At 47.7% G+C, this 11663-nt stretch overlaps 1 protein-coding gene across 1 annotated transcript; it reads left to right on the forward strand.

Moving 5' to 3' along the window:
* The first annotated feature begins 9881 nt into the window (after positions 1 to 9881).
* Positions 9882 to 10187, forward strand: LOC136543858 (uncharacterized). The gene has a single exon (XM_066536195.1). It carries the CDS (start codon positions 9882 to 9884, stop codon positions 10185 to 10187), a length of 306 nt encoding a protein of 101 aa, XP_066392292.1.
* Positions 10188 to 11663: the final 1476 nt, after the last annotated feature.

Below are 11663 nucleotides of genomic sequence, written 5' to 3' on the forward strand. Positions count from 1 at the left end.
CCATTTACATGGATATTATTACAATAAGATAAACTAAAGAACATCACAATTGTCTCCAGTGAACATTGAAAACAAAAATCATAACATCAGTGTTATGAGATACTTGAACATCACTTGAGAAATAGGGAACAAGGACATATCTCTAATGCCATAGATACTAAACGTTAACATCATCTTACCATGTTGCTACTGCTCAATTGAAAGGAACTACATGAACTCCACCAATCTCTGGATCACTCAGACGGATTGTAAGATAACGGATACGGTGAGAAAATACTTTAGCACCACGGAACTCATAGCAGTATGAAAGCAAAGTCTAGAGATCTACATTTGAATGAACCGCAACAAACACATAGGGTCTTAGATGATTGTCGAGGACCAATACTAGGGTACCCAAAGAGGAGGAGCTAATAACCATCAATATTGATTCATTCGAGCAGTCAAGAGCATGACTATAGCTCCAACCGACCCCTAGGTGTGCAAGCTCCGCCTCACCCAGCCTTTAAGGGTAGGCTCTGCCTCGCTCGACCCTTGGGTTTGTGCTCTGCCTCGCCCAACCTCTGAGGGTGGGCTCTGCCTTGCCCAACACTGAGGCCACGGGCTCCACCTCGCCTGACCTCTAAGGGCGGGCTCTGAATCACCTGGCCTCTGGGGTGGACTCCACCTCACCTGACCCTTGGGTTCACGCTCCACCTTGCCCGACCTTTGAGGGCTAGCTCCACCTTGCCCGACCTCTGAGGGCGGGCTCTGCCTCGCCTGACACTAAGCCTGCGCACTCTGCCTTGCCTGACCTCTGAGGGCTGGCTCCGCCTCACCTAACCTCCAAGGCCATGGGCTCCACATCACCTGATGTCTAAGGGCTAGCTCTGCCTCGCTCGACCTCTAAGGGAAGACTCTGCCTCGCCCGACATCGAGGCCGTGAGCTCCACCTTGCCCAACCTCTAAGGGATGGCTCCACCTTGCCTGGCCTCTAGGGGTGGCCTCCACATCACCCAGCCTCTGGGGGGACTCTGCCTCGACTGACCCCAAAGCCGGGGGATCTGTCTCACCCAATGAAGACCCATACCACTACCAACCACTCTAGGTCCAAGCGAATGGGCCTGGGTCAAAGCTCTGACACTAGGGAGGTGACCGGCATGCCTCGATATAACCCATGACCATGATAGGCCATACCTAGGATTCACATCAGGAACAACATCAGGCGTATCGGTGCTATTCTACCTAACCCTCATACGAGCAGTGACAGGCACGTCAGTTCATCACAATGTCTGCCAGGACAGAGTGGAGCACCATAATCGGGAGACGACACCTGTGCATGGTGCCAATGATGGATAGGGCCACGAAGTGTAGGGGCCTTTTGCGCATCTCAACATCTACACCAAGCCTTGGATGGCTAGTCACAACCTTAGCTAGGTTCTGAGTGTGCACGTGTGCTTCAAGGACCTAGACTTCATTGTCACGACGGAGGGAGAGTTGGCGATGGCTCTCGCCGCCATTCGACCTCTCCACTCCACCGGCCTCGACATGATCATCGAGGCACTTGAGGAGCTATAGCTACACGCACTGAAGGCCCATGCCCCTAAAAGTGACTAGCTCCTTGACTTTGACTACGGGAGGTTAGAGCTCTAGCTCAGCGCCTTCCTAGGACCCCGACCGTCCCGGGAGGACCTATGCCACCTCACCTTCTTGTTTGCCAATGTCATGGCATAGCGTGCTGAAGGGGAGCCACTCCCTCTAGAATACCTCATCTAGAGCGCCCTAACAGCGCTCCTGATGAGTTCATAGGGATGACTAAATATGTCATGGAGTCTTTCCATGACCTCCTCACGGGAGAATTAGAGTTGCCCTCTAGCTCTAGCTCTAGCAGGGGGAGCCATCACCCCTCTCGTGAGTGCTTCATGGCGGGTACCCCCGAGGGACATGTCAAAAGCATCCATGAGGAAGAAGCTACCCTAATGAATGACCTTGATGACAAGGTCGGGGGGATGCAGGGCCCCCGCCTTGCCTACGGGTGGAGCAGCTGAAGGACCGACACCAAGAGCTCAAGGAAGCATGACTCTAGCTCAAGCAGGAACATGGGGAGCTCGATTGAGAGATCAAGTGCCACGGAGACAGTGGGCGTGCATGCGCCATGGCCCGCAACGTGAACCAAAGGATCATCGATGATGATGAAGCACTCCCGCACTTTGCCTAGGTGAGCCAAAACATCACCGCTATGGTGGCCTTGCTGTGGGGGCTTCCGAGGCCCATGATGCCCAAGGATCATCAGGCCCATCATGAGATTTGCATGCTACTCGAGCATGCAGCAGTGCAGCAAGCTAAAAGCTCGTTGTCTCGACGATGCAAGCTCAACGCCACCTAGCGTGTGCCCTCGGAGTGACCTGAGAAGGACGCATCAGTCCACTAGGCACCCCAAGGCGGTAGGCTGTGCACCACGGTCTCGGTGCATGAGCATCTCGGCCACAACTGTGACGCGCTCAACACCCTCGATGCCCATAGGCGTACCCATGGCAATGCGAGGGAGGGAGCTACCCATGGCTACCACCCTCGTTGTCGCGGACACTACGACAATAGCGAGGACCGAAGCTTGAGCCCCTGCCTACCTAGACCTCAAGCCTTCGGTCGACACATCCTCAACGCCGCCTTCCCGCCATGGTACCGACCACCAACCAACATCCCAAAATACTCAGGGAAAACGAACCCCAGACTATGGCTCGAGGATTATCAGCTTGCTTGCTAAACTAGTGGAGCAGATAATGATGACTTCATTATCCGCAACCTTCCATTGTTCCTGGCTAATTCAGCATGAACATGGTTGGAACACCTTCCGCCCAACATAATCCAAAGTTGGGTAGACCTAAAAGAGATCTTTGTGGGGAACTTCCAGGGTATGTACAAGTGTCCTGGGAACCCATGGGATCTCAAAAAACTACCGACAAAAGGCTAGAAAAACCCTCCGTGGGTACATCCGGGGCTTCTCCAAGCAGTGCAATGAGCTGCCTAATGTCGTTGACGCCGATGTTATAGGAGCTTTCCTATCTAGGACCACCTATGAGTCCCTGGTTCATAAGCTGGGATGTAAGGGCCCGTGAACCACCAAGGAGCTCCTTGACATTGCCACCAGCCATACCTCGGGTGAGGAGGCAGTTGGAGCAATCTTCGACCACCTCAAAGGCAAGGCAAAGCGGGACAAGGATGCTGGTGAAAGCACCTCCAACCATCCCATCAAGAAGAAGAACAAGCAGTGGCGTGAGGGCTCGCTCATGGCCGCCACCGACCGCAAGGGGGGCCAAAAGCCCATGTAGGGTACCCTAGACCACTTCGAGAAGCTACTCAAAGGGCCATGCTCGAATCATTCCTTCCCTATCAAGCATCTATACAAGGACTATGGCCTCATGAAGCGGTTCTTGTCTAGAGGCTTCAACAAGGGAGGGCATGGGAAGGACCTTGAGCCAACCGCGGATGACGCCAAGGGGAGGGATGATGACTTTCTGATGTTGGATGGCTACCTCATGATCTTTGGAGGGTCGGCAGCCTATGACTCCAAGAGCCACCAGAAGCTCATGTGCCACGAGGTCTATATGGCTGAACTGGCCATGCCTGTCTTCCTCTAGTGGTCGGAGTCCACCATAACCTTTGATTGGACCAACCACCCATAGAGCGTCCCACAACAAGGGAGATATCCGCTCATAGTTGACCCAATCATCGACACGAAGCGACTTACCAAGGTACTGATGGATGGAGGCAGCGGCCTCAACATCATGTACGCTAAAACACTTGATGCAATGGGCATCGATCGATCGTACATCTGACCTACCAGAGCGCCTTTCCATGGCATTGTGCCTAGAAAGCAGGCCATGCCACTTGGGTAGATTGATCTACCCATCACCTTTGGGGATCCATCCAATTATAGGATGGAGACCCTCACCTTCGAGGTGGTTGGTTTCCATGAAACCTACCACACCATCCTAGGACGTCCATGCTACATGATGTTTATGGCTATCCCCAACTACACCTATTAAAGCCAAAGATGTTGGGACCGTGCGGGGTCATCACCATCGGCACCTCCTTCCAGCGCACCTACGAATGCAAGGTCAAGTGATGTGATCATGCTACGGCAATCATTGCCTCCAAAGAGCTTGCATCCATCAAGAAGGAGGTCACCGAGGAAGCACCCAACCCCAAGCGGTTAGCCAAATCTTTCGAGCCAGTGGAGGGCGCCAAGGAGGTCCTCATCAACCCCAGTGGCTCCAAAGGCAAAGCGGTGCGCATTGGCACCATGCTTTCTGTAACACCCTAGGTGTTAGGCTTGCATAATTGCACTTGCATTTGCATGAGCATAAGCATTAAGCATTCATATATGAACTTTTACATATGAAACATGCAATTGAAACATGTGAAACATGACTTGTTATTTTATGTTTTCCCTATGTATATGCTTATGATCATGTGTGATTGAGTGCAAGTGGTTGATGTTGGTCACCAAGATACCTTAGCTACACTTAGGATACTTAATGGAACAATGTTCATGTAGGTCACTTCACCTAATTAAGCTCCTATGTGATGATATGCTGAGTTTGACCAAGGATTTACATGTAAGAAATGTATTAAATGATTGTGGAACCTTAGGAATGCTTCAAACAGGTTTATAATGTTAATAGGAACAACTTTGGTATTCATGACCAAAGCTAGTTTAGCCTCTAAGTCATACTTTTAGTGTAAAGTACCAATTTCATGTGATATGTTTGACTGGAGTTGAACTACATTTTAGAAGCTTTGCATGGATGTGCACCCTAAAACAAAGTTGTAGTACTTGAGTAATGTGACAACTTTTATTTTTGGGTTATAGACTAGTTCAGCACCTAACATGCTTGAAATTGGATCGCAAAAATCATTGAAATGCTGTTTTCACACTTTGAAAATTTTCTAAGTCTTGACTGAGTTTATAGTTCGACGTAGCTGACTTTGGGATTATGTAACTCGTGATCCTTTGAGAATTAGCTAATGATTTATAAAGAAAAAGTGTAGCTCTATCATAGCTCTAGAACTTTGATTTAAGGGAATTTTGCTAACTCACCGCTGATTAGGATTTAGGAAGGGTTGAAAACGTGCTGACAATCACTTGATGTCGGGTCTGATGGCCACCGTGTCCATGCCGTAATGGCTGACCGGCGTTAGGCCACTCGCGCCAAGTGGAGTTCGTACACCGGTGCTGCCCCCACTTGCCAGACCATCGTGGACACGACAACACCACGCACCCACTGCCTCAGTTACTTACTTCGCCAGCCCCCATTCGCCTCGTCCGCGTCACTCAAAGCCGAGCGCCGCGCCGCGCCATTGCTGCCGAGATAGTCGCCGCCGTGCAGCTCCTCCACCACCATGATGGCCCATCATGCAATTGCTCGCACCCATAGATGCGTCGTGCTTTGCGCTACTCCCTAGACCCAGTTGCAGTCTCGTTTGAGCCAAGGTGATGGCCCATTGGCCAATCCCATCACCGCCGCCATGACTGGCACCTCATCGGAGCACGAGCTCGCCGTGGCCTGAGCTCACCACCGCTCCTCTGTGCTTCCATTCCTATGCATTGCCTTTCCCTTTTCTCGTAGATGCTTTTCCCCTACCTAGCCTAACTGCTGCACCGCTGAAGTTGCCGACTATGAACCTCGCCGGAGTGAGCTCCGCCGCCACGCAGACATGCCCACAGCCAGGCTTCTCGAGCGCATCCCCTAACCCTAGAGTAGACCTGATAGCTTTGCCTGAGCATCGTGGTACCGTAGCCCCTCTCGCATAGCCCAGCCGTGGTCGGAGACGGCCGGTGCGCCGTCATGCTGCACCGCGTGCCGCCATGGCCGACGACGGGCGACCTCCAGTGCACCTCCGTGCTAACCACCTACATGAATCTATGCGGGAGAGAGAGAGGAACATCACGATGGGGTTGGTTTGCCGGAGGATTCGCCATCGGTGAGCTACTGTCGGTCGATCGCTGTCCCCTGTCCCCTGTCCCTGTGTGGCTGACCTATGGGGTCCGTTGACCACTGGGCCCCGAGTGTCAGTGTCTGTAGTTCTAGGTTTTGATATTTCTTTTCCTAATTTTTGTGCTAACTTTGGAAATTAATATCTAGGGCTAGGAGTATCCTATTTGAGTGAACCAAATTTTGATGGGTTCCTCATAAAGTGTAGTATTTGATAAAAATATGAAATGCACTATTTCTTGTATTTTTCTAGGTGAATAAAATAGAGTTTGATAAATGCTTTTAAATGGTTTCAATCTTGTAAAATCTATAACTTGAGCTAGGAAAATGCTAAAAAGGTGATTCCAAGTTTGTTAGTCTTGTATTGTCATGTACTACCTGGAAAAAATATTGGTTGCACCGTGATCTTTCTGAAAATAGGAGTTTGCTATTTATCTTAAATAAATGCTAGATTCCTGTGCTATTTTTCATGGTAAACATATGTATCCTTTGAGCATGAAACTTTTTGTACAGTGTTCTTGTGCTGTGATGAAGCTAAGAAAAATATGAACACTACTGTTTGACAAATTTTAATAGGGTTTCCTATTTATGTTATTTTAAGTCCTGCTGGCTTGTCATTTTTGTGTAGAATGTTATACTTGTTCAAATGCTGTGAAATTTATATTGTAGCCTATTGGGGATGTCAATAAGCTACTGTAATTTTTATGGAATTTTCTGTACACTTTGGCTAGGTGTTTATTATTTAACCTAATTATCTAAATAAATTAATAAAGGCATGAAAAGAATTTATTTAGGAATGGCCACTATATTTTTAAGTGTTCATTTGATGTATGTTAACTGTTGGTAATATTGGTAGTGCTCATAGTACTATTCTTGTAAGTAGTGAAATATTATTTTTACTATAATTCACTGACGGTGAATTTCTGGATAGATTTTAGAGTTAAGCAAATTAACTGGTGAATATGAGGTTTGCTATGAATATTGTCTATAACAAAGTTGTAGATAACTCCCTTAACTAGCTTGTGTTAAAGTTTCATGGCATTTGGCCAAACAGTTTATGAGTTATGCCTGTTCAAAGTTGGTCTTCAGAAATTATAGCTCTCTGGAATTTTTGGACCAGATTTGATAAATGTGACTGCTTGACTTTGTTAACTTGGGAATCATGCTGAGATGTTTAAATATGAATTGTAGACAATTTCATAAGCTTTCTAGATTGTCTTATTGCATGTATTTTGGATTAGTACAACTCTAGTTATGAATTAAACTAGCAGATGTTGTTTGGAGCCTTGAATCTGTGAATGCAGTGAATAACTCGTTTGCTTTATATGAGTTGATGTGATGATTTAGATGCTAGGCTAATTAAGATAAATTGTTAGTTGCTGGTGCTAGACCTCTTACTGAAGATAAACAACTTTATCTTAGGTTGTTAGAGCGTGGTGAGTGTGTAGTTCTTACTTCATGAAGAGATATGCATCTACTCAGTAAAATAAACATTAATCTTGAATCATCATGTCATTCATGTGTCCGTCTTGACATGGTTGTACATTTCATCATCACCTTCCATATCTTGTGCATGCATTACTCTTATGCTATGCATATGCATGCAATAGGTGTTTCGGAGGGAGTCACGCTTCTAGAATTCGAGCAAGGACTTCTGGAGGAGCAGCAGCAAGCTCAGGAGCAGGAGGTGCAGGCCCCAGAAGGAGGAGCCAACGAAGAAGAAGTCCTTGAGTGTCCCGATCACCCATCTTCATCTTTTCTGAAAGGCAAGCCCCAGAGCATTCTAAGTCTCCTATGTTTTGAAAATGATTACTTTGGGTATCTTTATATGTTTGATGCATTAAGTGATAGGAATTAGATGCAAACACTTGTTGCATATATATCTATTCCTTGTCCAGTTAATGTATCCTGAATCCTATTTAGGTCCAAGAGCGAATCAAAGCTTAGCCTTGCTTAGACCGGTAAAGTCAGGTGATTTCCTGCCACCTGCAAGATAGGATGATATCTGGTCACGGTTGGCTATATTTGCTATCGTGGAAATAACCCTGTGTTAATAATGAATGGAGATCAGGCGGGATGTCGATAGAGAAGTAACAAGACATAGAGGTCTTGGGTGTGGATCTATCCCTGTCTATATTGGTTAAGGACCAATTCATTGTACGTCCTCATGTCATATTGAATGCATGCCTATCACTTAGTTGGGCGGATAACTCGTTCCGACCGCGAAGTCGAGTAGCTCAACTCAGGCCGGAAGGCCAGGAAGTGAAAGTGCGTACTCTAGCGGTAGTAAGGATGTATGGGGAGCCATTGGCGTAAGTCCAAAGGTGAGATTGACCACCTGGCAGTGTGGATTCCCTGAGAGTGCGGCACTGCTCGGACCCATGAATTTGTTCCTGAGTTGTACCAAAGGTGACCCAAGGCAACCACTGATTAGGTTGATTGGGTTTGTGTTAGGAATAATTCCCCAGCTGGGTAGGAATCGATTCAAGTCGTCGTCTCTCCTGGATAGTGAGAACTTGACTGAGCAGCGGCAACGTAGAGACACTTAATTGAACTTGATGGTTAAAATGATGATGATGATGTTACAACATTATGTCGGATATGGTTACTAATGTTTGGAGTTTAATCAATTGCTTGCTCTAGTACAGGTGCTAATCTAGTTGACAGGTTAATATTGATAACTTGTTGCTTAACTAATAATTTAAATTATGCTCTTGTATCATTAAAGCTTTTATGCAAAATGGTTGTCAAGCGAGATCCACTGATAAAGCCTAGCATACTCCTTGGTGTCATTTATTTTTGGTTTACGACAAGTAAGTCTAGCTAAGTACATTCTCGTACTCAGGGTTTATTCCCCCTTGTTGTAGATGATGTGCTCTATAACGGCTACTACAAGTATTGTCTCTACCCTGCAGGGGATGAAGACTAGATCATGGGGCATGATCTTCTATGTTATCTTATCTTGTTGCTTTGCTGGATATGACTATGGAACTGGCTTCTATTTGAACTAAATGTGTGTGATGGTCTCAAACTACTTTGCTTCCGCTATTTGTGAACTCATGTTGTAATAACTATATGAACTCCGATGTATGAGGTACTTGTGAACTACTTGTGAAATGGATGTAACATGTGGCTTGTTATGTTGAATCACTATGATCTTAGAGTATGCAAGTTGGTTTGAAATCCTTCGTGGTTTTAGTTGACTACCGGGTTTATATGGGTTCAAGTATGATGGTTTGATCACTCTGGTGATTGCTTTCATACTTGTGCTCTTATAAATTGGTTGGTTCTGTTACACTATCCTCCAAATAGGAAAGCACGCTCGTCGGCTTTCTTCATGCCAACAGAGACATCTTTGCGTGGAAACCCTCGGACATGTTGAGCATTCTGAGAGAAGTCACCGAGCATGCCTTAAAGATTAGGCTAGGCTCCAAGTCGGTGAAATAGTGCCAGTGTCGCTTCAATGAGGGGAAATATAGGGCCATCAGTGAGGAGATCATGAAGCTGTTGGCGGCCAGGTTCATCAAGGAAGTATATCACCTAGAGTGGTTAGCCAATCCCATCCTTGTACAAAAGAAGAGCGGGAAATGGAGAATGTGTGTTGACTACATGGGTCTCAACAAAGCATGTCCAAAGGATCCATTTCCTTTACCACGCATAGACCAAGTAGTCAACTCTACCTCAGGGTGTGAAACCCTTTGCTTCCTTGATGCGTACTCTAGGTTTCATCAAATCATGATGAAAGAGTCCGATCAGCTCGTGACATCTTTCATCACCCCATTCAGATCTTTCTGCTACGTCACACTGCCGTTCGGTCTAAAGAACATAGGGGCTATGTACTAGCATTGTATGCTCAAGTGCTTCAGAGACCTCATCGGGCGAACCGTTGACGCCTACGTGGATAACATCATGGTCAAGTCCAAACGGGCTGACCAGGTCATAGCCAACAATGAGCAGGCCTTCACAAAACTCCGAGCAAATGGCATTAAGCTCAACCCTGAGAACTGCGTTTTCGGGGTCCTGAGGGGTATGCTGCTTGGTTTCATTGTCTCCAAGTGTGGCATCAAAGCCAACCCGGAGAAGATCTCAGCCATCACAAGGATGGGCCCGATTCAGAACATGAAGGGGGTACAACGAGTTACAAGGTTCCTTACCGTGCTCAACCGCTTCATCTCACGCCTCAACAATGAGGTCTCCCCCTCTATCGACTTCTGAAGAAGGCCGATGGTTTTGAATGGATGCCCGAGGCATAGGAGGTGCTTAATATGGTCAAATAGCTCCTGACGAAGGCTTTAGTCCTAGTTCCTCTAACTGATGGAAATCCACTTCTGCTCTACATTGCGGCCACCACGCAAGTGGTCAGCGCCGCCCTGGTGGTGGAGCGAGAAGAATAGGGACACGCCCTCAAAGTACAATGCCTCGTGTACTTCATTAGCGAGGTCATGTCCGATTCTAGGACCCGCTACCCTCAAATCTAGAAGCTCTTATATGCCATCCTCATCGCTAAGAGGAAGCTGCACCACTACTTTGAGTCACATCAGGTGATGGTCGTAACGTCCTTCCCCCTCGGCGAGGTCATCCAAAACTAGGATGACATAGGAAGAATCGCAAAGTGGGCGCTCGAGCTAATGGGACAAGGCATCTCGTATGCCTTCCGAATGACCATCAAGTCCCAAGTGCTGGCTAATTTTGTTGTAGAGTGGACTGAGGTCCAAATGCCACCAACACTCGTCGACTAGGAGCACTGGATGATGTACTTTGATGGATTGATGATGAAGAAAGGCGCCAGCATAGGGCTGGTCTTCATTTCACCCCTTGGGGTACGCATGAGGTACATGATTCGCATCCAATTTCCCTCCTCTAATAATGTGGCCAAATATGAGGTGCTCATCAACGGCTTGCGCATCACCATCGAGTTGGGTATCCGACGCCTTGACATCCAGGGCGACTCCTAGCTAGTCATCGACCAAGTCATGAAGGAGTCAAGCTACCACAATGCCAAGATGGTTGCATACTACCAAGAAGTCCACCAGCTGGAGAACAAGTTCGACGACCTCAAGCTCAATCACATTCCAAGGTGTCTCAACGAGGCGGTCGATGCGCTGGCAAAGGCGGTGTCCGGTCGAGAGCCAGTGCCGGTAGGCATCTTCGCCAATGATCAGCACAAACCCTCGGTCTGCTATGAGGAGCCAGAACAAGCTGGTGATGGGCCACCTACCCTGGCCTCGGGGGCTAACCAACCATCGGCTCCATCCGACCTCAAGGTCATGGAGCTTAACAAGGACCTAGCGATAGAGCCTGACCCTCTAGCTAACTAGAGGATGCCTTACCTCGACTACCTTCTCCGTGAGGCACTGCCGATAGACAAGATGGAGGCTCAGAGGCTCACGCGTCACGTCAAGTCTTTTCTCCTTGTTGAGGGCGAACTCTACAAGTAAAGCCACATCGGGATCCTACAGCGCTGCATCCCCATCAAACAAGGGAACTAGTTGCTGAGCAATATCCATGGTGGGGTCTACGGTCACCATGCCATGCCTAGAACCCTAGTCAGAAATACATTCCATCAAGGCTTCTACTAGCCGACCACAGTAGCCGATGCCGAATAGATTATACGCACCTGCGAAGGGTGTTAGTACTACGCTCGGCAAACCCACCTACCAGCCCAAGCACTCCAGATGATCCTCATCACAT

Source organism: Miscanthus floridulus, chromosome 3 (assembly GCF_019320115.1).
Source record: "Miscanthus floridulus cultivar M001 chromosome 3, ASM1932011v1, whole genome shotgun sequence".
Lineage (NCBI taxonomy): Eukaryota > Viridiplantae > Streptophyta > Magnoliopsida > Poales > Poaceae > Miscanthus > Miscanthus floridulus.